Source organism: Schistocerca gregaria, chromosome 8, assembly GCF_023897955.1.
Source record: "Schistocerca gregaria isolate iqSchGreg1 chromosome 8, iqSchGreg1.2, whole genome shotgun sequence".
NCBI classification, from domain to species: Eukaryota; Metazoa; Arthropoda; class Insecta; order Orthoptera; family Acrididae; genus Schistocerca; species Schistocerca gregaria.
The window spans coordinates 82840119-82866459 of NC_064927.1; the positions used below are offsets into that span (position 1 = coordinate 82840119).

General features: G+C 41.0%; 1 protein-coding gene across 2 annotated transcripts in view; it reads right to left on the bottom strand.

Moving 5' to 3' along the window:
• The window catches only part of LOC126285286 (fatty acyl-CoA reductase 1-like), a 159327-nt gene that overhangs the window by 42252 nt on the left and 90734 nt on the right, over positions 1-26341 (bottom strand). For both annotated transcript variants that reach the window (XM_049984574.1, XM_049984575.1), the window contains 2 exons: positions 17192-17301; positions 13501-13693 (listed from right to left, as the gene is read on the bottom strand). In XM_049984574.1, coding sequence (XP_049840531.1) covers positions 13501-13693; positions 17192-17301 — 303 coding nt within the window. The remainder of the gene's footprint in view (positions 1-13500; positions 13694-17191; positions 17302-26341) is intronic.

Sequence of the window (26341 nt, forward strand, 5' to 3'; positions counted from 1 at the left end):
TGCTCAATATCTTTGTGTCCCGCGATGATTGCTTGGAGCTGACAATGAAGATATTCGTTAATGATACTTTTATTTGCTTTTCCAAACAAGAAAACTCTACGCTGTTTCTTTAGTTGTTTGGCAACTTCAAATGACATAGAAGCCACAACGATTTTATAGTCGCTAATACCTTCTTCTAGATTAACTTCCTCAAAAAGATCAGGTATGTTTGTCCTAAGATATCTAATATGTTCCCATCTCTAGTTGGTTTACTAACCAATTGCCCATGGTTGTATGTTGACGACCCTCCTAGAATAGCATCACACGAGTTTTTGCTTCTGCCCCCTGTGGTGAATGTGTAATTTTTCCAGTCAATGGATTTAAGTCTCCACCTGTAACTAATGGATAATTTGCATATTTATGCCCTATTTTCTCAAGATTTTCCTTGAAACTTTCTGTGATGATTGGTGCGAATGCTGATGGTCTATAAAAACACCCTAATACAATAGTCAATCCTTGTCTGATTGACAGCTTTATCCAGACTGTAATTATTCAAGCTTTCCAGACGAGGAGTTGCCATGTTGAGTAATCAGGTTTCTGCCGGTTATTCGTGTCTCTCCTGCACGATATTTCAGTTCTTGACTCGCAGTCTTCTTCAGGTGCTGTCTCATACTACACGTGATACTGCACATGAAGAAGACGGCGTGTCACCCAGTCGAAATATCGTGTAGGAAAGACGAGAATAACCGGCAGAAACCCGATCAATCAACATTTATCCAGATTATTTCACAGTCCGACCTAGTATCGATCTCAACTGCGTGTAAACAACTTTCAACTGCAATGAACAAACCACTTCCCATAGCATCGGTCCTTTCCCTCCTAAACATTGTCCAATCCGAGTTGAAATTTTCACTGCTATTTATGCCTGGTATCAATCAGCTATCAGTACCTAATACAATATTGGCATTGCTACTGTTGATTTCGGAGAGTAGCTCGGAGATGTTGCTACAGACGCTTCGACAATTTACGAACACGAAATTTAACACATTTAAATCCTTTGGAATGACCTGTGTAGGCGAACCAACAATTTTTACAGTTGGCTCACTCACATGAGTGTCACGAACTGGTAATTTTTCACGCCGACGTTTTGATCCCCGCTGGGATGAAACTAATCTAAAAAAAATTCCATGTGCAGGCCACAAGTACTGTGCTACCCATACAGCTGCTTCCTGTGTGTAGTGCACCCCTGATCTATCGAGGGACGTCCTAAAACCTTCCAACCCATAGCGTAGGTCGAGGAATCTACAACCATTTTCGTCACAGCGTCTGGTTTAGATTCTGCACTCGATTCCAAACCATAGAAGCCCGGTCCACCCTGGGTACGAAGCTGCAGAGAGATGGAAGCCCCCATCGTCAATTGAGCCAGCCGTCGAAAGGACCCAAAGATTTCCTCGAAACCCCAACAACAGGCATCGTTGGTGCCGATATTTGCAACAATCTGCAGCTGACTGCACCCCGCAAGCTCGATAGCCGCCGGAAGAGCCTCTTCCACATCCCAGACAAGGCCCCCCAGCAAGCACACCAAGTGGATGTTGGACTTCTTCCCCGCCCTTGACGCCTATGTTCCTGAGGGACTCCATGTCCCGTCTAACAATGGAGTTCCCAGTAACTAACAAACCCCTAACCCCATGTGCCTGTCTGCACCTTGCTGATAGAGCGGCCACTATCATGGAAGAAGGTGCATTCTGATCTGGCTCAGGCCCCCCCACCTCTCCTCCCCCCTCCAGCATCAGAGAGCACACTTTATCTATTAGCAGAGTGCATGGGATTTGGCAGGAGCCTGCATCCCCCATGCAACCTTCACCTTGAGGCTCGAGACCTCGAAACAGTCCGCCACCCACACTGAGTTGAGAGTGGGCAGGCCGGCTCAGTTGCACCTGAGATCGGCTCAGTGGCAGAGAGCTGTGACATCCCCCCCTGCACATCTAGTACAGCAGAGGCTGCTCCAGGCACCCCATTCCCACCACACCTCAAGGCGTGCACTCTGGAGCTTGTTGACTATGGCCAACAAACCTTCCAGATGCGTTTGGACTGTGGTCAGCTCCTCCTGCATCCGCAAACAACAGACACAGTCCCTATGCATCATGCTAATAACTACAGCTACACTGTAGTTGGCAGAAAGGACACTCAATAATGAAAAAGAATAAAAAAGTATGGTAGAAGCTAGATCTGGTGCTTATTTTCCTGCTAGGGGCTACCTAGTGAATACTAAAGAATAAGACAGTGACCTACAGTAAACTGCTCTGGGCTGTCTAGTGAATATTATTAAAGAATTAAACAGTAACCTGCGGTAAGTTACACCTACTAACTATTCTCGTATTTATAATGTAAACAAGCTTTTACGTGCATGCGAAAATGACCTAGTAAATCTAGAAAACTGATACCTTAAATGTACCGAGTCTAAATGATAATAAACGTGAATAGTGAGTATTGTACACTGACAGATGCTTATACAAAACTAAACCTTTAGCTAACAATGAGAGTTCAGAATGTAAAGCACAAATACGAACTCTATTTTTTAGGAACTGATGGGCTTACAGTACACAATCACTAAAGCCCACAAAAGCTAAGGAATTTAAGCAGACAGCGAGGTGAGTTTTAGATTTCTGCTAACTAAACCGCATGTAAAATGGCTCAGAAATTGTATTGTAACACTGATTTACTGAGATATTGTAGTGTAATACTAATTTACCATGTATTTTACGTTTGCGTAACTGTTAACGGTCGCAGGTTGCGCTAGCCAAAAGTATACAGCTGAGGATAGAATTCACTGTCAGTATCACTATTCCTAATAAATTGTATTTAAACTTCTACCTTCAATGTATCGAGGCTAAATCACACTAATAAACGCAAATACTGAGTATTGTGCACTGATTTAATTGATAATCTCGCGTATTTAACGTCAGTTAAAAATGTAAACAAACTTTTACGAACACATGGAACTGTCCTAAACAGGAACTTCGCTTATCTTATTCAGACGCAAATAAAATCTGAAACCTTCAATTTCTCACGTCTATCTGACACTAATGCACGTAAATCCTATATAATAGCAAAAACGATTAATTATTAGCTAAATTACTTATCTCGTAACTCAGCAAGCGAAAAGCGTGGCGTCAGGGCTGACATCTATGTCGATATATACGTTATTATAATGTCTAATATTTCTGCGAAAAACACGTAAACACACACACACACACACACACACACACACACACACAAATGTTTACGTCAATCCTCAAAATATTGTTTCCCCGTCCAAATAACCACCATCATTGGAGCCTAAAACATGACTGCGATCTCTGAATTTTTCTATAACAATACAACACACACGCAGATAAAAATAACGTGTTAAGCATGCAACTGTCACTTCATTTCAGGGATAAATATTGTTTCCGCGTGCAGATAAAAATAATGTGTTAAGCATTCAGCTGTAACTTCATTTCAGGCATAAATTTGGCTATGTCTAAAAACGATCCTGATCAAATCTGTAGCTGTGCTAAACAAATGTTCTGTTAAGTGATAGTTGACACACGCAAATAGTCACTCTGAATTACTCTTTCATAACTGTCAGTTACCAGAAGAGAGAATGTGATGTATAATTTACACTTAATATATAAAAATCACTGTGAATTACCAAATGAAGTGGCATAATGTTATTTCTGAATTGTCTGTAACAGTTATCAAAATATGTCAAGGTACTGGCCTTTCGAATCCAGCCTTACTTGAGGCTATGCTACTGTTTGAACTTTCATCATCCGTAGTGTTTAGAATTTTTTCGGTAATCCTTCACCTCACTGAGCACCATTTTAGGTGGGAAGATGATGATGCATCATTTTGTATACTAGGAAAATATAATTGATATTATTAATTGGATTACATAACTTTTTATTAGAGCTGTTTGGAGTACCACACATCGTTGCATGTTTATCCACGGGCAATATTTTCCTTCGGCACTTTGACATGACAAACCGTAGAAAATCGATGCATTTCGAAAAAAAATGTTTAAAGCGTTGTACCACTGAAGCTGCATTAGTTCTAATACTCAGGGATAAAGATGTAATGCCGCAATTGCGAAATGTAAAGACACAACGTAGCCGAAGAGGATGATGGAAAAGATTCCACAAAGAGAAAATTTCTATATCTCAACACCAAGATAAATTTTTTGATCAAATACATAACGATTTCGAGTACAAACCACATGTGGCACTACTGTCACAACATACTTGTAAGCGTTCTGTACATTAATAGAGGACAAAATAACACATGCGATTGTAGCTGCTCTACTGTAGCTGCCAACTTAGAGTTTAAGCTGCTCTTATCGAAGAGCTTAGTTCATTTATTGTACCACACATTAAAGAATCCAGAAATTGTCTGTATTATGTATGGAAGTACAAAAAAATGGTTCCTATAACATTACAAAACACACATGCAACTCCAGCTGATCTAACATACATAATATTGAAGGGGATGATTAGGTGACTGGAAAAACACACAATTCAAATAGTTTATTTTAAACAGCAAATAAGTCTGATGAACATTCACAAAAGAATTTGGCCTGCTCCATAGCACAATTATAACGGACATTTCCTTCGCTGATAAGATGTTAACAAAAATAATTTCTCCAAACCGAGACAAGTTAGCGTCTGCAACCATAGTTGATAATATTATTAGCTTAGAGCAAGTATCTTGGGGTAACTATCAAATTTCAACTTTAAAAATTATCAAAAGTAGGATTCTGAAATCTATAGTTATTATAATACAATTTAAGAAAGAACAGTTGCCAAGATTGGCTACTAATTAGTTCTGGATATATGGTGTTGGAATATTAGTCTGGCCTTACTGTGGAAGCTGTATTGATCTTCACCTTTTTTCCAAACACATCAAAAACAAGTCAGGTTCATGGCCATACCCTTTAATAAATCAATATATTTAAGCCTAATGTGCAACGATTCCCTGAAACACAAATACTTTAAAAGCTGAACAGACAAACGGTTCTCGCAGTCTACAAAACAGTTCATGCACAGCTATATCGATATTGTAAGACCATCTATGAAGAAGCACATGTAATTTGATATGAGTCGCAGAGCAGTAGAAAATTACCCATTCACATATGAGTAATGATTACAACAGGCTTACAAAGCGTCGTCCACAAATACACATTATAGGAAGGACTCAGCAAATCTGCCCTGCCCTATATAAACCCATTAACAGTGACACCCTAAAACATAATATGAACGTAAAGCCGAGGGCCATGCAATACATCATTATCGTATTACATTACGTTTACATTACATTTATCGTTTTCCATGGATCCCTTGGAGAGGAGTTTCTGGGATGTGGAAAGATTCAAAGTTTTTTTAAAACTCAGACAAGTGGATATTGTATAAGTCTAATGCAGAGCTATAAACCTCGTGAAGATATTCATCGATGGAGTGGGAGGAGTTGGCCTACAGGAAGTTCTTTAATTCATTCTGAAACAGATCTTAATCACTGACATGACCTTTGATATGCTCTGGTAAGTTATTAAATATTTGAGTACCCATGTATTTGACTCCTTTTTGTACTAATGTTAAGCTTTTGTAGTCCTTATACAGATTGTTTTTGGTTCTGGTATTACTATCACCTTTTGCACTATTTTGTGTAAAAAGAGACATATTGGAAATGACAAAGGGAATCAATGAGTATATGTATTGAGAAGTAATAGTTAGATTACCAAGTTTCTTAAATAGGTGTCTGAATGATGATCTAGGACTGACACAAAATATAATTCAAATGACTCATTTCTGCGTTTCGAAAATGTTCTCTTTGTAAGAGGAGTTTCCTCAAAAGATGATTACATAACTCATTAGTGAACAGAAGCAGGAAGAATAAACTAATTTCTTCATTTTTAAATCACAAATTTCTGCTATCATGCATACTGAAAATGTAGCTGAACTAAGGAGTTTCATTAAGTCTAGAATGTGCGTTTTCCAATTCAGGTTGTGGTCAATTTGTAGCCCTAAAAATTTGACACTGTCTACAGCTTTATTTCGTTATTTGAATACATTATACTTATAGGGTCAGGTATTCTTAGCGAGGTACTAAACTGTATGTACTGGGTCTTGTCCAAATTCAGTGACAATGCATTTGCTGTGAAACACCCTTTGATACTTACAGTGAGATCACAGGTACGATTTTTTTGCACCAATCTGCAAATGAAACAAAATTTGCGTTTTGTGACACTGCATATGGAAGGTCATAAATATATGATAGGAACAACAAGGAACTTAAAATAGAGCTTTGGGGCACACCTTGTCGGACAGTTTCATATTTTGAATGACTATTGTTATGTGGTAAGCCTGATACAGACACGCACTGTTTTCTATTAAAATAGATAGGATGAGAACCATGAGCCTGCTACTCCTCTTACCCCACAACATTTTGACTTTTGTTGAAGATTATCATGCTTTACACAATCAAAAGCTTTAGCCAGATCACAGTATATTCCAAGTGGTGATAACTTTTCATTTTTTGATTCTAATGTATCATCTGTGAAAGTGAATGTAGGTTGATCAGTTGGCAGTCCTTTCCTAAATCCAAAATGATTTCAAATGAGAATATTTTTCTGTACTATGTGTTTATAAAGTCTATGGTACATAACCCTTTCAAACACTTTTGAAAATATTGCCAGTAATGAAATGGGACAGAAGATTTCCACTGATGATTTGTCTCCTTTTTTGTGTAATGGTTTGACAATAGCATATTTAAGCCTATCTGGAGGAGTACCACTGTGAAGGGATTCATCACATAAGTAACACAGTATGTCACAAAGTTCTGAGGAGCAACATTTAATTACGATAGTTCTGATTTCATCACAACCACTGGAACATTTTTTTAGGGTAGCTAATAATATTAGAAATCTCTTTCAGTTAGGTAGGACATAGTTGAAATTTGTCAAACTTCTGCAGCTATGCATTTTTAAATATTTTGAGCTGTCTTCTTAGGAACTGTGCTGCTGAAAGGAAGAAGTTGTTGAAAGTGTCTGTAATTTTGGAGCTATCTCTAATCATTATTTATATTTAACATAACCTCTGCATTTTACTGGTTAGTTTTTCCTGTTCCACTTTTTACTATTTTCATTATAGTTTATACCTTGTTATTAGAGGAATTTACTTTCTCTTGAAAATAAATACATTTTGAGGTTCTGATTACTTTGTTTAGAACTTTATAATATAATCTGTGATGTGATTTAGCTCTGTAGTCATCGTCTTCCCTTGACATTAAGTACAGTCTTCTTTTCGTTTTACAAGATCGATTTATTCCATTTGTAATCCAAGGTTTTGAAACATTTAATCTATTTGCTTTGATTAATTTCTTAGGGCAGCAGTTTTGAATGTGATTTATGACAGATTTAGAGAAACAGTTATAGTTTTTATTTATTCTGGGTGAATTGTATACATCTTTCTAGTCTATATTCCTCAAACAGTTTTTTATACCTTCAATTCTTGTTTCATTTATTATTCATATAGTTTCCCACTTCCTGTTGTTAGTTGAATCAGACCCCACAATATTAAATGTAAGCAACTTTGCATCATGATCTGAAAGGACATTAATTATTGGATTTATACTATGATTTTCTAGTGTGGTAGTATCTACGAAAATGTTATCAATAGCAGCGCTGTTGGTACCCATAATCCTGGTTGGGAACTGTACTGAAGGAATGAGATTAAAAGAAGTCGTAAGAGACTCTAGTATGGATCTTGAGTAAATATTCTCCAGAAAATTTAAATTAAAATCTGCACTTAGCACAAGTTCATTATTTTTAGAAGTTAAGAAATATAACACTACATGAAGTTCTTTAGCGAATAGCTGGAAATTACCAGTTGGAGTTCTGTATATTATGACTATAATTATTTTTCTTTGTGTGTTTCTACTTGTGCTGATCTCTACCATATTTAAGAATGTCAGTGTTTTTATAATTGTGACCCTTTATAATGTAAGTGGCAACTCCTCCTTTCTCCATCTCTTTTCTACAATACTTTGAAGCTAAGATATATCCTTCCATATAAAGCATTTCAATTTCACTATCTAAATGATGTTCAGAAATACAAATAATATCAACAGGATTTGTAGACTGCAGCTCATCTAAACTGATCTGAAATTCATTAATTTTGTTTTTAAACCTCTGATATTTTGATGTAGTAAATTAACTGGTACTTACTTTTGTCTTCACAAGTATTATGCTTAACATTTTCATATAATTCTAGTTTCAATATTGAATGCGTAGATAGTGAGCTTAACCTAAAAAACTAATACTTTCATGAGTTTTAGTGTCCCCCCTTGAAGAATTTGCTATCAGCCTAGCCAGATATCCTTCCCTATTCTATTGAGATCCAGGCCATGAGAAGTTTAACCCCACCTACCATTATTATGAATCAGTAAGGACATAGCAGATGTCACCACACCTGGCGTCCAATTATATGGCATTGGAACAGCTATTATCGACCACAGTGGTCCCTAGAAACAGTCGCAATAGCAACCACACTTACTACTCATGCCGCTACGTATGTCTGTCACGCTCTCTCTCCAGGAAGCGGCGTGTGATCCACACTATCGAGTCATCTGAGGTACATGACGGGCTAGTATAAACAACTGCATAGCCACTGCAGTCGTAGTACCGGCCTGACTGCCAACATGAAGTCACTGCCCTCTCTCTTTTCATGGCACACTTCGCATGCAAGAAACACGATGCCCTCTCCAACAACACGTCTTAATCACGGATCTTACTGAGTGGAAGTGCTGACCTTGGCACAAGGAGAAACATATGCGAACAAGCAGTGCAAGCACAGTGACAACTGGATACACCACACATATGCTGGCAGAGTCTTAACGAGCTCAGCTGAAATATGGTGACAGAAATTTACAGACCTCTAGCAATTCGACTGACATTTCGTACTAAAATATATATGCATGCAAAGTTTTAAATTTCACAATTTTTGGTTTGTTAAAAGTGTCAAACAATAATCAAACTAAGTTCGTTAAAAAGAGCAGCTTAAGCGGTAAGCCAAGTCAGTAGCGCTCTTATGCATGCTATGTGTATTTTTTAATGTTGCAGAATGTCATGACATTAGAGCCACATATATTTTACACTTGAAATCTTTACATGTTTTGATAAATAATACAGACAAAATTATATTGGAAAAATGATCATTATTTTGTTTACGATCAGAGAACAGTAATTATACTTGCGCATTATAATAAGCAAATAAATGTATTTTGTACTCGAATTCTGAATATGTTTGACAAATAATTTTATTTTCCTTCAAAGGTTGTGTTTTCGAGATATTGATTTTTCCTCTCTTTCAAAACTTATCCTATAATTGAGCATTACTGGTTTATACATATGGGTAACGAAAATATGTAGTTTATGAACGCAACACGTTAAATATCACATGAAAACGCATCACGTTTAGTTTGGCTTTTTGTGATACATTGTCAGAAAAATCTCATGGCAGTGGTTTAACATGCTACCATAGGTGGGTCCGAGGTTAAGTTAAGAAAAAGTTACGTTAGCCAGTCATTAGCCTCAATTATATTTGGAAATAATGTAGAACGTGATGCATTACTTCCTCCTCCCCTCTCCCCTAAAATGGTGCTTAGTGAGAGGAAGGATTGCTGAAAAACTTTCAAAAATACACTCCTGGAAATGGAAAAAAGAACACATTGACACCGGTGTGTCAGACCCACCATACTTGCTCCGGACACTGCGAGAGGGCTGTACAAGCAATGATCACACGCACGGCACAGCGGACACACCAGGAACCGCGGTGTTGGCTGTCGAATGGCGCAAGCTGCGCAGCATTTGTGCACCGCCGCCGTCAGTGTCAGCCAGTTTGCCGTGACATACGGAGCTCCATCGCAGTCTTTAACACTGGTAGCATGCCGCGACAGCGTGGACGTGAACCGTATGTGCAGTTGACGGACTTTGAGCGAGGGCGTATAGTGGGCATGCGGGAGGCCGGGTGGACGTACCGCCGAATTGCTCAACACGTGGGACGTGAGGTCTCCACAGTACATCGATGTTGTGTTTTGTACAGTTAAGAACAATTTAGACGTGGAAAGAGCGTTGGTGCACTCAATTCAAGAGTCCACAGTCATACTTCACCGATAATAGACATGAAACTAATATTTTGAATCATCTTACATAAACAATGTGTATGTGTGTGTGTGTATGTTGTATGTGTGTGTGTGTGTGTGTGTGTGTGTGTGTAAGAGAGATAGAGGAAGATTTTGTGTGTGTTTGGGTATTTTTGTAAACATTTCAAATACGGCAATAGCACTGTGACAAGCACTGTGCTGTGTATGCAGTCATATGGTGCAGAGTGATGGCAGCAGATGACACCACCATCTGGGCAATCTCCACAGCATTTTCAAGTAGTCAGCTCCATACACCTCTAGTTTTGTCAGCCACAACAGAGGGGGCTGATATCTCCACCCAGTTTTTTCTCACCCAAAATAGAACACAGATGAACATTATTCTGCCAGTTATGGGTAATGCAGCACACGCATCCAGTTGCAGTCCCACTTTTCCTATTTGCAATTATCAGTTGCATTTGATCAGTTTGCACATTTCCAGTTGCACAGCCAACACAGAGCAACAGTTACTACTATTATAGCCAGCCACAATAAAACAGTGGATAGTAAATGCGAGGTATTAAAGTAATATATGTATTCAGATCAAGAACACAAAACTGTTAGTTACTGCATTCCATACTGAACTTCTATAGGTTAGATCTCGTTGACTATGATAGGTTATATTAGTGAACAAAGTTTTCCTACATAGCCACACATAACATAACATTTCGTTGTACACTATTCTAATAAATGCTGCTATTTGTTTTACGTAGTGTTGCCGGTATCGTTTATTACAGATCGCATAACATGCAGGCTAATGGCAGCAAAAAACAAAACATTTTTGAATAATATCAGTTAATCACAACATAACATTTTACATTACTAAATAAGCCTTAAACTATGCATTGTAGGTTATTTATTCAATATTAAAGGTCACATCGTCCTCCGCAAGCCATTTAATTGTGTGTGGCGGTGGGTACTTTGGTACCACTATCCGATACCTCCAACCCGTTCCACTCGCGAATAGTGCGTGGGAAGTATGATTGTCGGTAAGCCTCTGTATTGGCTCTAATTTCTCGAATTGTCTCCTCATGATCAATAAGCGAGATGTATGTTGGGAGAAGTAATATGTTGTCCGACTCCTCCTGAAAAGTACTGTTCCGAAATTTCAGTAGTAAATCTCTCCTTGATGCACAACGCCTTTCTTTGTTTAACATCTTCGTAACGCTCCCTCACCAGCTAAACGATCCCGCGACGAAACGCGCCGCTCTTCGTTGGAGATTCTCTGTACCCTCTATCAGCCCTACCTGACAGGGATCCCAGATAGATGAACAATTCTGAAGAATCTGGCGAATAAGTGCCTTATAACCCACATCTTTCGTGGATGAGTTACATTTCCAAAGATTCTTACAATGAGTCTAATTCTGGTATGTGCTTTCCCCATTATCTACTTTACGTGGTCATTCCACTTAAGGTCGCTCTGGTTAGTTACGCCTACATATTTTACGGCTGACGCTGTCTCCAGCTGTTTGTCAGGAATGATGTAGCTGAACAGTAATGTATATCTTTTCCTATGTAAGCGCAAAATGTTACATTTATTTACGTTCAGGGTCAACTGCCTGCAGGTCGTTCCGCAAATTCTTACTACAGTCCTGGAAATGGAAAAAAGAACACATTGACACCGGTGTGTCAGACCCACCATACTTGCTCCAGACACTGCGAGAGGGCTGTACAAGCAATGATCATACGCACGGCACAGCGGACACACCAGGAACCGCGGTGTTGGCCGTCGAATGGCGCTAGCTGCGCAGCATTTGTGCACCGCCGCCGTCAGTGTCAGCCAGTTTGCCGTGGCATACGGAGCTCCATCGCAGTCTTTATCACTGGTAGCATGCCGCGACAGCGTGGACGTGAACCGTATGTGCACTTGACGGACTTTGAGCGAGGGCATGCGGGAGGCCGGGTGGACGTACTGCCGAATTGCTCAACACGTGGGGCGTGAGGTCTCCACAGTACATCGATGTTGTCGCCAGTGGTCGGCGGAAGGTGCACGTTCCCGTCGACCTGGGACCGGACCGCAGAGACGCACGGATGCACGCCAAGACCGTAGGATCCTACACAGTGCCGTAGGGGACCGCACCGCCACTTCCCAGCAAATTAGGGACACTGTTGCTCCTGGGGTATCGGCGAGGACCATTCGCAACCGTCTCCATGAAGCTGGGCTACGGTCCGGCACACCGTTAGGTCGTCTTCCGCTCACGCCCCAACATCGTGCAGCCCGCCTCCAGTGGTGTCGCGACAGGCGTGAATCGAGGGACGAATGTAGACGTGTCGTCTTCAGCGATGAGAGTCGCTTCTGCCTTGGTGCCAATGATGGTCGTATGCGTGTTTGGCGCCGTGCAGGTGAGCGCCACAATCAGGTCTGCATACGACCGCGGCACACAGGGCCAACACCCGGCATCATGGTGTGGGGAACGATCTCCTACACTGGCCGTACACCTCTGGTGATCGTCGAGTGACACTGAATAGTGCGCGGTACATCCAAACCGTCATCGAACCCATCGTTCTACCATTCCTAGACTGGCAAGGGAACTTGCTGTTCCAACAGGACAATGCACGTCCGCATGTATCCCGTGCTACCCAACGTGCTCTAGAAGGTGTAAGTCAACTACCCTGGCCAGCAAGATCTCCGGATCTGTCCCCCAATGAGCATGTTTGGGACTGGATGAAGCGTCGTCTCACGCGGTCTGCACGTCCAGCACGAACGCTGGTCCAACTGAGGCGCCAGGTGTAAATGGCATGGCAAGCCGTTCCACAGGACTACATCCAGCATCTCTACGATCGTCTCCATGGGAGAACAGCAGCCTGCATTGCTGCGAAATGTGGATATATGCTGTACTAGTGCCGACATTGTGCATACTCTGTTGCCTGTGTCTGTGTGCCTGTGGTTCTGTCAGTGTGATCATGTGATGTATCTGACCCCAGGAATGTGTCAATAAAGTTTCCCCTTCCTGGGACAATGAATTCACGGTGTTCTTATTTCAATTTCCAGGAGTGTATTTTTGGGCGTTGCTACTTTGGTACAGACAATTGAATCATCTGCGAATAGCCTTAAAGAGCATCTGATGCTTTCTTCTACATCATTTATATATTATCTAAACAGGAACGGTCCTATCACAGTTCCCTGTCGTACTCCGGATATTACCTTTACATCTGCTGATTTTCTTCCCTTAAGAGCGACGTGTTGAGTTCTATCTGCAAGTCATGAATCCAATCTCAAGTCTGCTCCAGTATGCCGTCTACTCGAATTTTTTTATGAAACAGATAGTAAATAGGAGTAATACGTACCTCGTTACTGCAACATGCCACGCCACTATGATGATGGCGTTAACCGTGCAGTCGACAGGTATGAGGTCTGATGCGATGTTGAGGTCTGCCATGACAACCCTCAGCACGCCTTTCCCAGCAGCTACGAGGAAGCCGAGTGGTCCATTCATATTCGCTGTCCAGCCTTCTAGCGGCTCCTTCCAGGTCGACACCACTGTCGGAAATAAAGTTTTCAAAGTAGCTCTTTCTTTAACTAGTGTTGAGTGCTATGAAATCTATCCATTAAAGACTTGTGTGTATAGATGGTTACAGGTTGTGTGCTGATTTTCGTCTCTTTCATTGAGGAAGAGACGTACAATCGTGTACGAAACGTAAGAGTTGGCAGTGAACATTCGAAGCTCGTAGGGTACTTGACGACATCTTATTACAGCAATCCTCCTCCAACTCCTTGAAGCAACAAACAGGGAAAGGAAGACAGGCGCCATTTGAGCAGTGAGACAGGTGAGGGGAATAAAAAAGGTTAGCTTTACGACAGAGAATAAGAACACCTTATAGATACTACCGATCTACGTATATCGAATACTAGCTGAAGCAAACCCAGCATTGCCCATGTATTCATGTTGCCAATACTCTATTAGAAACGGAAAAAAATGAACTGTGTTTGTGGTGAAGTGCCGAAAAAAATTATTTTTCATGTGTCTCTGAAACATCTTTGAGATTATGGAATAATCATATAGATAAATGTGCATAATGGACAAATGTACCAGTGCAGCATTCATATTAAGAAACATGATTCGAGAGAATTCCTGTACACTGGGGCGGCTGTATCGCGTGTCTGCAAAGCGTTTTGTAAATGTCTCCACGGCAACGCCTCTTCAAACCTCTGGTTACTGCTATAGTTTTCGCCTACAGCCAGTTGCGCTTCGCAATTGAAAACTGGCAAGATGGCTGGCAGGTGTCAGGTATTTCCTTAAGTTGACTCGACTGTGGGAGTGTCTCAGCAGTAAAGAATGAACATATGCAAACGTCGTCCATGATGCGCGATTTTTCCACTCATTTAATTATTTATGGCGCCATCTTTTTTTGTGTCTTACGATAACACAACGTTTTAGGTGCATTCAGTGGGATATGTGGATTACGAGATTCTTTCACATTTTCTGTCGCCAGTTTCGCATCCTACCGACTACCTCTTCGGCATCACCTGTGGTCTCGATGGAGCTCAGCCAACGCCTTCGTCCCCTGTGAACCCGCCGCAGCCGTCGTCATCGCCGCCCTCTCCGACTTTCGTCAGACCTGCTCAGGAAGTGGGCAGGCGCCCTTCGGGGGTATCCGACCGAGGCTCCCCTCAGAGCACTGGACGGAAATTGGGGGGCGGCCTGTCCCACATGCGGCTCCCTACACCTCACGCCCCCCCCTCCCCCTTCCCCGACTGTTGTCATAAGATGACGCCCTAAATGACAACGGTGTGCGTGGTCACAGACAAAGATATCCAGATAGGAAATCTTCGTAAGGGCCTGTTGACGGTGACAGAGGTGCGGGACGAGGGGGGGGGGGGGGGGGGACAGCAGTTCTGTCAGATGACACGAGATGGCGCTGGGGTGCGAAACTGCTCGGACAGCGGGCAGCAGGTAACCGCACACGAGGCCGTGGCAGTGGAAATCCCCTCAAATGCTGGCACAGGGCACCATCCAGTTCTGAGACATTTAGTCACTGCGGAAGGTTATGTTATCGCTACCGAGTATTTTCTGGAAGTGTTTTTGGGAATCTGTGGTGCGTCATGTCAGGAAGAAATTGTGCGTATAAGGGGTGCGAATCCAACCGGAAAGACACGGCGATGAAATTCTTTTCTTTCCCTGTGAAAGATGAGAAAAGGTACCTTTAAACAAATTGTATTACTTTAGCTGTTGTTGCTTTGAGAATGAGTATCTGTCTTGTGTTAGAACTCCCTGGCAGATTAAAACTATGTGCCATACCAAGACTCTACACTGCTAGGATGTTTCGTATCAGCTTCAGAGTGAGAATCCATTCTGTCTTGCACTACTCCAACAGATACACAACATTTGCAATCTTAATACTAAACCGGTAGAAGCGGAACCGTTATAGTCTCACTTTATCGTCTGTCCGACCATTAAAACGCGTTTTCTTGAGAATGGGTATAGATAATTAGTGGAAATATATGTCACAGAATACGGTATAAGGTCACTTCGTTACGTAAAAAAAATTGAGCTTCTGCGTCACTCTGTGGCGTGGTGGGGCGAGGGGCGGGGGAAGGGGGGGGAGGGAGAGAAGAGAGAGAGAGGAATGTGCAGTCCTAAAACATCGTCTGCACATCGAATAGTGCAGTGCAGCAGAATGGAATCATAAAGGTGCTGACCGGCGTGCCAGTGTAAAGACATACGTCCAGTAAGACTAAGTTCAGCAACCATTGATAACGTCCAGTTCGGTAGCAAGCTTAAAGAGCTGAATAATGGATGCTGATACTTGGCCTGCATACTGCGAGTAGTAATATATTGCCAATGTAATTGCATGTAGCAGGCACAGGAAGTTAGGTACCGCGTTCTTCCATTAATAGAAATAAGGTTTCCTGTTAATTACAAAGTGTTTCGTAGAGATGATTTTGCATTCCTGTCACCGGCCATCGCAATTTCTCCTTGTTTGTGTCAGTGCTGAAAAGTAGAGCAAGAATGGTGAATACTTATACATAAAGTGTACTTAATCACCATGTGTTTATCTTTGTTGCATACTGATTGAGATGGAATATTAGGATATGAATTTCACCTTTTTAACATCTGTCTAAAAATATAGTTTCCATATCGCCATCGATAAACTGTGTTGAATATATTAATCATTTTAGTTCCTATTAGTTTTTTTGTCTTATCAGCTCTATAGATCACTAAGTAAGTACTATTATTGCTATGATGGAATTTAATTTGTTCGTGACATATGAGTCTCAACTTTTTCAGTAACGACAGAAACTGAAGAAATGAATAAATATTTGTGCAACACCTGGGACTTGAACCCCAGTATCGTGCTTACTAGGCAGATGTGGTAACCATTACACCACCAAAGCATAGTAGCAGGCGCACCTGCTCTGACTACGCTAGTCCACCGCCCTCCCTGACACGCTTTCAGCCTCTTTTCCCCTTCTTCAATCTTCAGTATTGCTGAGGCTCTACAGTAATGGATTTCCCCATTACGTACAAAGCTAGGGCGCCACATCAATACTGGAGAGGCTTGGCAATAATGACGCTTTAACAAAGGGGAATTAGGCTAAAGGCGTGTTAGGGAGAGCATTGGACTAGGATGGTCAATCCAGCTGTTAGCTACACTGCTACAACACATAACAGCTAGCACATCTGCCTATTAAGAAGATCCATATTCAAGTCCTGGCTATGGCCTGGTTATTTTAATTCGTTCCTTGATATTCTATCATTATATAGTAATATATTATATTGTTCAATAACAAATTTTAAATGCCGATTCAAAGGCATTTCATTAAAAAATTGCTCCAAAGCGATACTTTTCCATGTTAGGGCTGCCGCTACAGGTTCAGCCCAGTGGTCCACACAGTTTACAAACGGTGCTGTTCTACGCAGTACTTATCGATATCATTGCCACAAGGGAGTTCAAACAGCAGCATTTATACATCTCTGCCTGGAAGAGATACCGAAATAAATGGGTGTGTCACAAAGTGATGCAGACCCCAACTCACCAATGGACGGCCTGGCAATGACGATCGGCAGCCGGTCAGAGTACCTCGCCACCAGCTCCTCTGTCAGGTTCTTCGTGAAGGCGTACGTGTTTGGTAGGTTCCCCAGCAACCTGTAACCACATGTATTTACATTCATAAATGTGCACATTATTCCACACTCATCTAACTTGTCAGCAAAAACATTGTGATCGCCAGCTTGACAGCCTGTTAGTCTACATTTAAAACTCAGTACATCAGTGATTCTGCGTGACTTGTATTCGACAATTTCTTTATAGATTTTCAGAGCTGTGTAGCAACCTCCGTGTATTCGCAGATTTTGCAGTTCCCGTAAATTACGGGCTGGTTGTTAGCGGGTTTACAGTAGGCATTGTCCACGGCCCTCATCCACATACTTACTTATGTTCGAGGGCCCCCCTCGTCTTGTAATGTGACAACAACGCTCCTAGTGCATAAGTCTAAACTACACGTCCGTGACGTTAACGTTTGTAGCGTAACGCACCAATAAGAATGGAACCGCTTTCCCGACACGCCACACCAGCAAATTATGCCTCAAAAGACGCGTTTTTGAGAGTACATTGCTTTTATGTTCACTTCGTCTTAAGATGTTTGCACTTATTTACTGGCTGTGAACACTGTTTTTTCATTTACGACTGTTTACGCTTGCTATCTAAAATTCTGTTGCGAAATTCTGCAACGGAATTTGTAAAGAAATAATGTTCACAAAAAATAAACAAATGTAAACATCTGAGGGTGGGTTCTCATCATAGGAAAATAAGTACTTGCAAAGGCAACTGGTTGCAACTAATTAATTATAAACTCTCTTCTGTTCCAGCAGTTGCAATGTTCCAATCCGTTCACAAAGGACAAGATATATTTACTAATCTTAATACGAGAAAGTGTAGAAAAAATATATCAATGAGATAGGCAGCTTTAGTGAAGAGGCCATTAGGAGTAACTTTACAATTTTTCGACACAGTCAGGTCATTCGTATTTTTGATACTTTGCATGTTAATTAACAACCCTTTTTAAAATATTTGTTCAAAAATAATTTGATGACTGACTGTACATGCGTAGGTTTTTTCTGTATCTCTAGGCAAATTAAGCCGTCATTTCTTTGCTCACTACAAAAAATCGCTTGAAGTCCATGTACAGAGTGAAGTCACTAACCATTGCCACCTAGAATAACTAAGAAAGTACGACAGTAGCTGAGAAGTTTGTGGTCCAAAAGTCGCATGGGACAGCGGGGGCTATAATACGACGTTGCATTTAACCTGCACTAGGAAGGGAACTGGTCGTGTGGTTTCCAGTGGAATCACGCTGGCAATTGGAGAACTTGGATCTGCATGGCCACACGTGGTTTTGAACCCAGATCCTCCAGAACCCAGGCCCAGTGCGTTGATCACAGCAGCTCCTCGCAACAACCATCAGATTTCACGTTAGAGAGGTGACACTTGAATATGGGTAAGAATTACGGACAGGCTGCACACAGGGAAATTAGCCGAGCGAGGTGGCGCACTGGTTATCACACTGGACTCGCATTCGGTAGGACGAAGGTTCAAACCCGCGTTCGGCCATCTTGATTTAGGTTTCCCGTGATTTTCCTAAGTCGCTTCAGGCAAATACCGGGTTGGTTCCTTTGAAAAGGCACGACAGACTTCCGTCCCCATCCTTCCCTAATCCGATACGACCGATGATCTTTCTATTTGGTCCTCTCCCCCAAATCAACCAGCCAAACATATGCAACTCTTTTCCTGCCTTCAATGAAGCCATTGGCACCTCAGTTCCTGGTCACGTGATATAGTACCTCAAAGTAGCTACACAATGCGCAGGTGGTACTATTGGGAACAATATGGAAAATGATCATCTCTTCCTGTCTACAGCAATTGGCTGGTCAAACCCACGCAATATGCAAATACAAAAAGTACAAAATCCAGCTGACTGGGCAACGTTGATGGACAAGCTTGTGCAAGAACTCATCATCACCCCTATTAGCAGCAAAGACTTTATCGACAACCACAACACAAAGATAATTGGTCTCAAACTTTGATCAAAGCGTGTGATGCATATGCCCCATTACTCACAGCCAGGGAGCGAGGAGGGAGGATTTCACACAATGTTCTTCAACTGATGAATGAGAAAAGAAGGATATACAGGCGCTATAGACTCAGTGTCGATCTCTTTCTCTGAAAGGGAATTGCCTAGACAATCGAGCTAGAGCCTCTGTTACTCGTTCGAGAGTAAACAGGGGCGGTAAATTACAGCTCCTGAGCTTCAAGGAGCTCTTGAAGGTCTTTGTGAGAATAAGTAGACCCTCCCCCCCCTCCCCCTGCCGTATCTCTGCGCTATTCTCCAACGGAAACATGAACATGGAAACGTCGCCGCGGGCGACACGGGAAGAGCCGATGTGTTCCTTAACGCGTTAACTAAGCTTCGTACTTCTCCTAAAAGACCACTCGTTGGCGACATCCACAAAAATTATGTAAATCAAACCAGGGTGCAAGTAATTCATTCTACAATGGTACCAAGAATGGACCAGATAAGTCACCTTAAAGATCAAACAAGGGAAAATTTGCACCCCCAGAGTGGAAGGCATAACCATCAAGGTCCTACGTAAGCATTCCTTCCAACCCTCTCGGCACGTTTCAACAGTGCCAGGCCAGTGGAAGCCAGCAAAAATACAATAATTATGTCTGGAAAACTGCCTAACAATACCGGAACATACAGACCAATATCTGCCAGCTTAGTCACTGGGAAAGTACGTGAATCAATGCTACATATTCACGTCAGCCATTCGGCTGACGTAAAAGCCTTAAGTCCGCGCTTTTAACACTAGTGAAACAGCCAGAAAAATGTTGACTGACAAGTTTTTATTTGACACAATTGTAATTAAATTTAGCTAATTGAGTGTTGGCATAAACTAACAACAACCAACAATAAGAAACATTTTCAAAGAGATGCAATATTTCCATACTTATACACTAGTTCCCCTTAAATTATGTAAAAATCACCTAATTTTAAAGATACTTGTCTTTGAATTGTGTAAAAAGATTTCATGTTCAAACATTTTTAGTATTTCCATGTAAAACAAAAGTAACCTTTACTTTAATACCTCTGGGTTGTCTACAAGCACATACACAAACACACACACAGGCCTGTATTTCATCCCTTCTCTGTTTCCATGTGTCAAATATTAATTTCCTTACACATGCGCAGTCACTTGCTGGGTGCCCTACAGAGAGAGGCAGAGACAGCTCCTCATGTCAGCGCTGGAGGTGCCTGAGAACACACCCATGTAGCCGCTAAGGGAGATTATCCATGTCAACTCGGCTAATGTTATAACCAATTCAATTTCTCTATCTAATCTAATGATAACTTGCATGAATCACAAGAAATTGTTTTACAGGGGGACAGAGAATAAAATTGTAGCTATGATATTTATTATAATTGCTTTATACATGTTCATAAAATAAATCACAAGAATTTAGAGCATACAATGTTGTTTACATACGTTTTTATTTTGCCTATCTCTCTCTTGCTCTGACAAACATCCACTGTTTACGTTTCTTTATATTTCCAAATATTTACATTATTTAAATCTTTCAGGTATGTATACCATTTGCAATAAAATAAGTCCTCATCATCGTCCTTCAGACGGCAATTTCCCCAAGTTAATATATTCACATCACCTGGAAATATGAAACAGTTGTCATCTTTCACTGAAATTGCTAATTTGCATGGCTTTATGGTCTTAACTTTGTGCTGTTTAGGACGAATTACATACAACACAGTCCATTTCTCGGTATCATTTAAGACGGATTCCCAACAATAATTATTATTAAGTTCTTCTCCTGATGAGCGTTTCACACCTTTTGCTCTGTGCTTTACGCATTGCCCCTCAGTTTCAACAGCATACGTTTACGTTCTCAGACGTATGAATTTTGAAACAGTCTCTTCTAACAATTTATGTCATTAAACTAACTTAGTTTCTATTGTTGGGTTTACAATGCTAAAAATGTTATTATCAGCGTAAGCTGATGTGTCTTACCGTATGTACACATCGCTTTTAATAAATATTTGCAGTGGTTACGTGATGTGGCAGACTATCCATGTCTGTGTAACACATTTTAACACTTTTTAGCTTAAGTTTCTTCAGCATATAGTCATAACGAAAATCTACGAGCGGCGTCTCAGAAATATCTAAAATGGCTATACCTACAGATAAGGAATTATCGAAAGAATGTTAAGTATACTTAATTGGATTGTGATGAAATCATCATAAAAAATATGACACTGCGCTTGATATTGGGTCTTGCAATCAGAGCAACTTCTTATCTTACTTCCTAACTTGTTACTGAGTTCACATCACACATTTTCCCCACATTTTGCATAGTTTGCCTAAAAACCTCATTACTCACGAGTTTGAAAAAATTGTTCTTAGCATTCATGCATTTCTCAGCTTTAATATTGTATTACATGCCAACTTTGTATAGGGCAGTACAACCGGTAAAATATTCAAAGTCCGAGAGCGAAGTTATCTCGCTGTGTTACGGCAATGTCAACATGAGATGGTCGTAATGGAAATAATTCACCACCGAGACTCAGTCAGGGCATCATGATGTACTAGATCAAACCAGCTGGAAGACCAACAGAGGCGACATTCAAATATTTTCAAAACATCGACATTTGTTTGCTAGAGGAAATGTGTGACACACAAAGAAGACAAACTGTAATGCGCCACGAAGAGACAAAAATCCTTTTGCTATAACATGAGCGCATCAGTGTCAGAATAAAACTATCTTCCTGGCTAATTATGATGTCTGTGTGAATGAAATTCCTTTTGTAAAACTTTTGGTGCTATGTGTGAGTGCATGCATTGTGGAAAATTGTTTGTTAACAGTTTGTGTGAATGAAGTTCCATGACGAACTTATTGGTATAAAAAGAAGGTTTGGGTACACTGTGTTATCAGCAGAGAAACACTAACAACAAAATTTGCTCGGACATTGACAGAAAACTAATCATTGCATACCACCTGAGTAGCAAATCCATAAGGCAGAATTCAATTCTATGAAAGCTGTCCACATCTGTTGGTGATGTGAAGCGGAAACGAGAAGGAACAACAAGCACAGCCACGCCTGGTCCAGATGTAGTAGACACAGGGTTGTCGTAAACAACCTAGCAAAATCAGAAGTTGGAATCAGTCATGAATTCCAAAGTGTTATCAGCAGTCACGTTAGCACAATGAGTATGCATAGGGAAGTAAAACGAATGGGGTGCGACGGTCGAGCAGCTCAACATAAGCCCAACACTTCTGTAATCAGTGCTAAGAGTACTTGAGGTACTATAAAGAGCGAAGTTACTGACCACTGGATGACTGGACAGGTAAATCGCACTACACCCTGTGGCAATCCTTTGGTAACAGTTTAGAGATTATAGCTGCTTTGTATCAACATGGCAATGCACCCTGTCATTAAGCATCACGTGTGAGGCAATAGTTTGTGGACAACAACATTTCTGAAATGGACCGGCTTGTCCAGAGTCCTGATGTCAATAAGACCGAAAATCTTTGGTATGAGTTACGTTGCCAGCTTCCCTCCAAGCCTCAATGTCCAACATTCTCGGGATTTTGCTCTTCACGAAGTATGGGCTGTCATTCTTCTACAGACTTTCAGCCCCCTCATTGGAAGCATCTACAGTAGAGATCAAGCCATCATAAAGATGAAGTATGGCTTCACATACTGCTTATGTCCACTGTTATAACTTTTTCTGCAGGTTGGTGAGAAATTCGTTACAACTTTACTCTCTAACATGGCAGCAATGGGAAAGTATGTGGCATTACATCTAGGGAACCTATAGCAAGGGATCAGATTCAAATTGATTAGGAAATAGAAAATGCAGGCGGAATGATGGCGCCAATGTCACATGTTCCACTTGCATTTCTAACAAGCAGACGTTTGCCTCGTCACGTTTTTCTCGCAACCGCTGACAGCTGGTTTGGCATTTTAGACACTGCTGCTGGATTTTCGTAGATGGACTAAAGAGTGATAGTTAAAATTTTCTACCGCAAAATTGTTTTCATCCACTGTCATGGATGCACCACATAGATGGAAAGATGCAACACAATACATATTTGAATTCTTTAAATGCTCATATCTTTTTTCTTGCTGTTGGAAACATATTCGCACGACATGCAGATTTGTGATCGAGTCTCGTCGTCTGTATCTCAAAGCATGCATACCTCTGACTTCATACTCCTTGGAAATGTGAAAATGCTAAATATGGTACTTGTATCGATAAGAGAGGATTTGCTGACAAATCACATTTGTTGGCTGTCACAACTTGTTGGCTCTCGATAGTTGTTGTTGTTGTGGTCTTCAGTCCTGAGACTGGTTTGATGCAGCTCTCCATGCTACTCTATCTTGTGCAAGCTTCTTCATCTCCCAGTATCTACTGCAACCTACATCCTTCTGAATCTGCCTAGCGTATTCATCTCTTGGTCACCCTCTACGATTTTTACCCTCCACGCTGCCCTCCAATACTAAATTGGTGATCCCTTGATGCTCAGAACATGTCCTACAAACCGATCCCTTCTTCTGGTCAAGTTGTGCCACAAACTTCTCTTCTCCCCAATCCTTTTCAATACTTCATCATTAGTTATGTGATCTACCCATGTAATCTTCAGCATTCTTCTGTAGCACCACATTTCGAAAGCTTCTATTCTCTTCTTGTCCAAACTATTTATCGTCCATGTTCACTTCCATACATGGCTACACTCCATACAAATACTTTCAGAAATGACTTCCTGACACTTAAATCTATACTCGATGTCAACAAATTTCTCTTCTTCGGAAACGCTTTCCTTGTCATTGCCAGTCTACATTTTATATCCTCTCTACTTCGACCATCATCAGTTATTTTTCTCCCCAAATAGCAAAACTCCTTTACTACTTTAAGTGTCTCATTTCCTAATCTAATTCCCTCAGCATCACCCGACTTAATACGACTACATTCCATTATCCTCTTTTTGCTTTTGTTGATGTTCATCTTAAATCCTCCTTTCAAGACACTGTCCATTCCATTCAACTGCTCTTACAAGTCCTTTCCTGTCTCTGACAGAATTACAATGTCATCGGCGAACCTCAAAGTTTTTATTTCATCTCCATGGATTTTAATACCTACTCCGAATTTTTCTTTTCTTTCCTTCACTGCTTGCTCAATATACAGATTGAATAACATCGGGGAGAGGCTACAACCTTGTCTTACTCCCTTCCCAACCACTGCTTCCCTTTCATGTCCCTCGACTCTTATAACTGCCATCTGGTTTCTGTATAAATTGTAAATAGCGTTTCGCTCTCTGTATTTTACCCCTGCCACCTTTAGAGTTTGAAAGAGAGTATGAAGTAGTGAAGGCAGCAGAGGATCAAGTAGGTAAAAAGACGAGGGCTAGTAGAAAACCAAGGGTAACAGAAGAAATATTGAATTTAACTGATGGAAGGAGAATATATAAAAATGCAGTAAATGAAGCAGGCAAAAAGGAATACAGACGTCTCAAAAATGAGATCGACAGGAAGTGCAAAATGGCTAAGCAGGGATGGCTAGAGAACAAATGTAAGGATGTAGAGGCTTATCTCACTAGGGGTAAAATAGATACTGCCTACAGGAAAATTAGAGAGACCTTTGGAGATAAGAGAGCCACTTGTATGAACATCAAGAGTTCAGATGGAAACGCAGTTCTAAGCAAAGAAGGAAAAGCAGAAAGGTGGAAGGAGTATATGGAGGGTCTATACACGGGCTATGTACTTGAGGACAATATTATGGAAATGGAAGAGGATGTAGATGAAGATGAAATGGGAGATACAATACCGCAAGGAGAGTTTGACAGATCACTGAAAGACCTGAGTCGAAACAAGGCCCCGGGAGTAGACAACATTCCATTAGAACTCATGACGGCCTTGGGAGAGCCAGTCCTGACAAAACTCTACAATATGGTGAGCAAGATGTACGAAACAGGCGAAATACCCTCAGGCTTCAAAAAGAATATAATAATTCCAATCCCAAAGAAAGCAGGTGTTGACAGATGTGAAAATTATCGAACTATCAGTTTAATAGGTCACAGCTGCAAAATACTAACGCGAATTCTTTACAGACGAATGGAAATACTAGTAGAAGCCGACCTCGGGGAAGATCAGTTTGGATTCCGTAGAAATGTTGGAACACGTGAGGCAATACTGACCCTACGACGTATCTTAGAAGCTAGATTAAGGAAAGGCAAACCTACGTTTCTAGCATTTGTAGACTTAGAGAAAGCTTTTGACAATGTTGACTGGAACACTGTCTTTCAAATTCAGAAGGAGGCAGGGGTAAAATACAGGGATCGAAAGGCTATTTACAATTTGTACAGAAACCAGATGGCAGTAATAAGAGTCGAGGGACATGAAAGGGAAGCAGTGGTTGGGAAGGGAGTGAAACAGGGTTGTAGTCTCTCCCCGATGTTATTCAATCTGTATATTGAGCAAGCAGTGAAGGAAAGAAAAGAAAAATTCGGAGTAGGTATTAAAATCCATGGGGAAGAAATAAAAACTTTGAGGTTCGCCGATGACATCGTAATTCTGTCAGAGACAGCAAAGGACTTGGAAGAGCAGTTGAACTGAATGGATAGTGTCTTGAAAGAAGGATATAAGATGAAAATCAACAAAAGCAAAACGAGAATAATGGAATGTAGTCGAATTAAGTCGGGAGATGCTGAGGGAATTATATTAGGAAATGAGACACTTAAAGTAGTAAAGGAGTTTTGCTATTTGGGGAGAAAAATAACAGATGATGGTCGAAGTAGAGAGGATATAAAATGTAGACTGGCAATGGCAAGGAAGGCGTTTCTGAAGAAGAGAAATTTGTTGACATCGAGTATAGATTTAAGCGTAAGGAAGTCATTTCTGAACGCATTTGTATGGAGTGTAGCAATGTATGGAAGTGAAACAAGGACGATAAATAGTTTGGACAAGAAGAGAATAGAAGCTTTCGAACTGTGGTGCTACAGAAGAATGCTGAAGATTAGATGGGTAGGTCACATAACTAATGAGGAAGTATTGAATAGGATTGGGGAGAAGAGACGTTTGTGGCACAACTTGGCCAGAAGAAGGGATCGGTTTGTA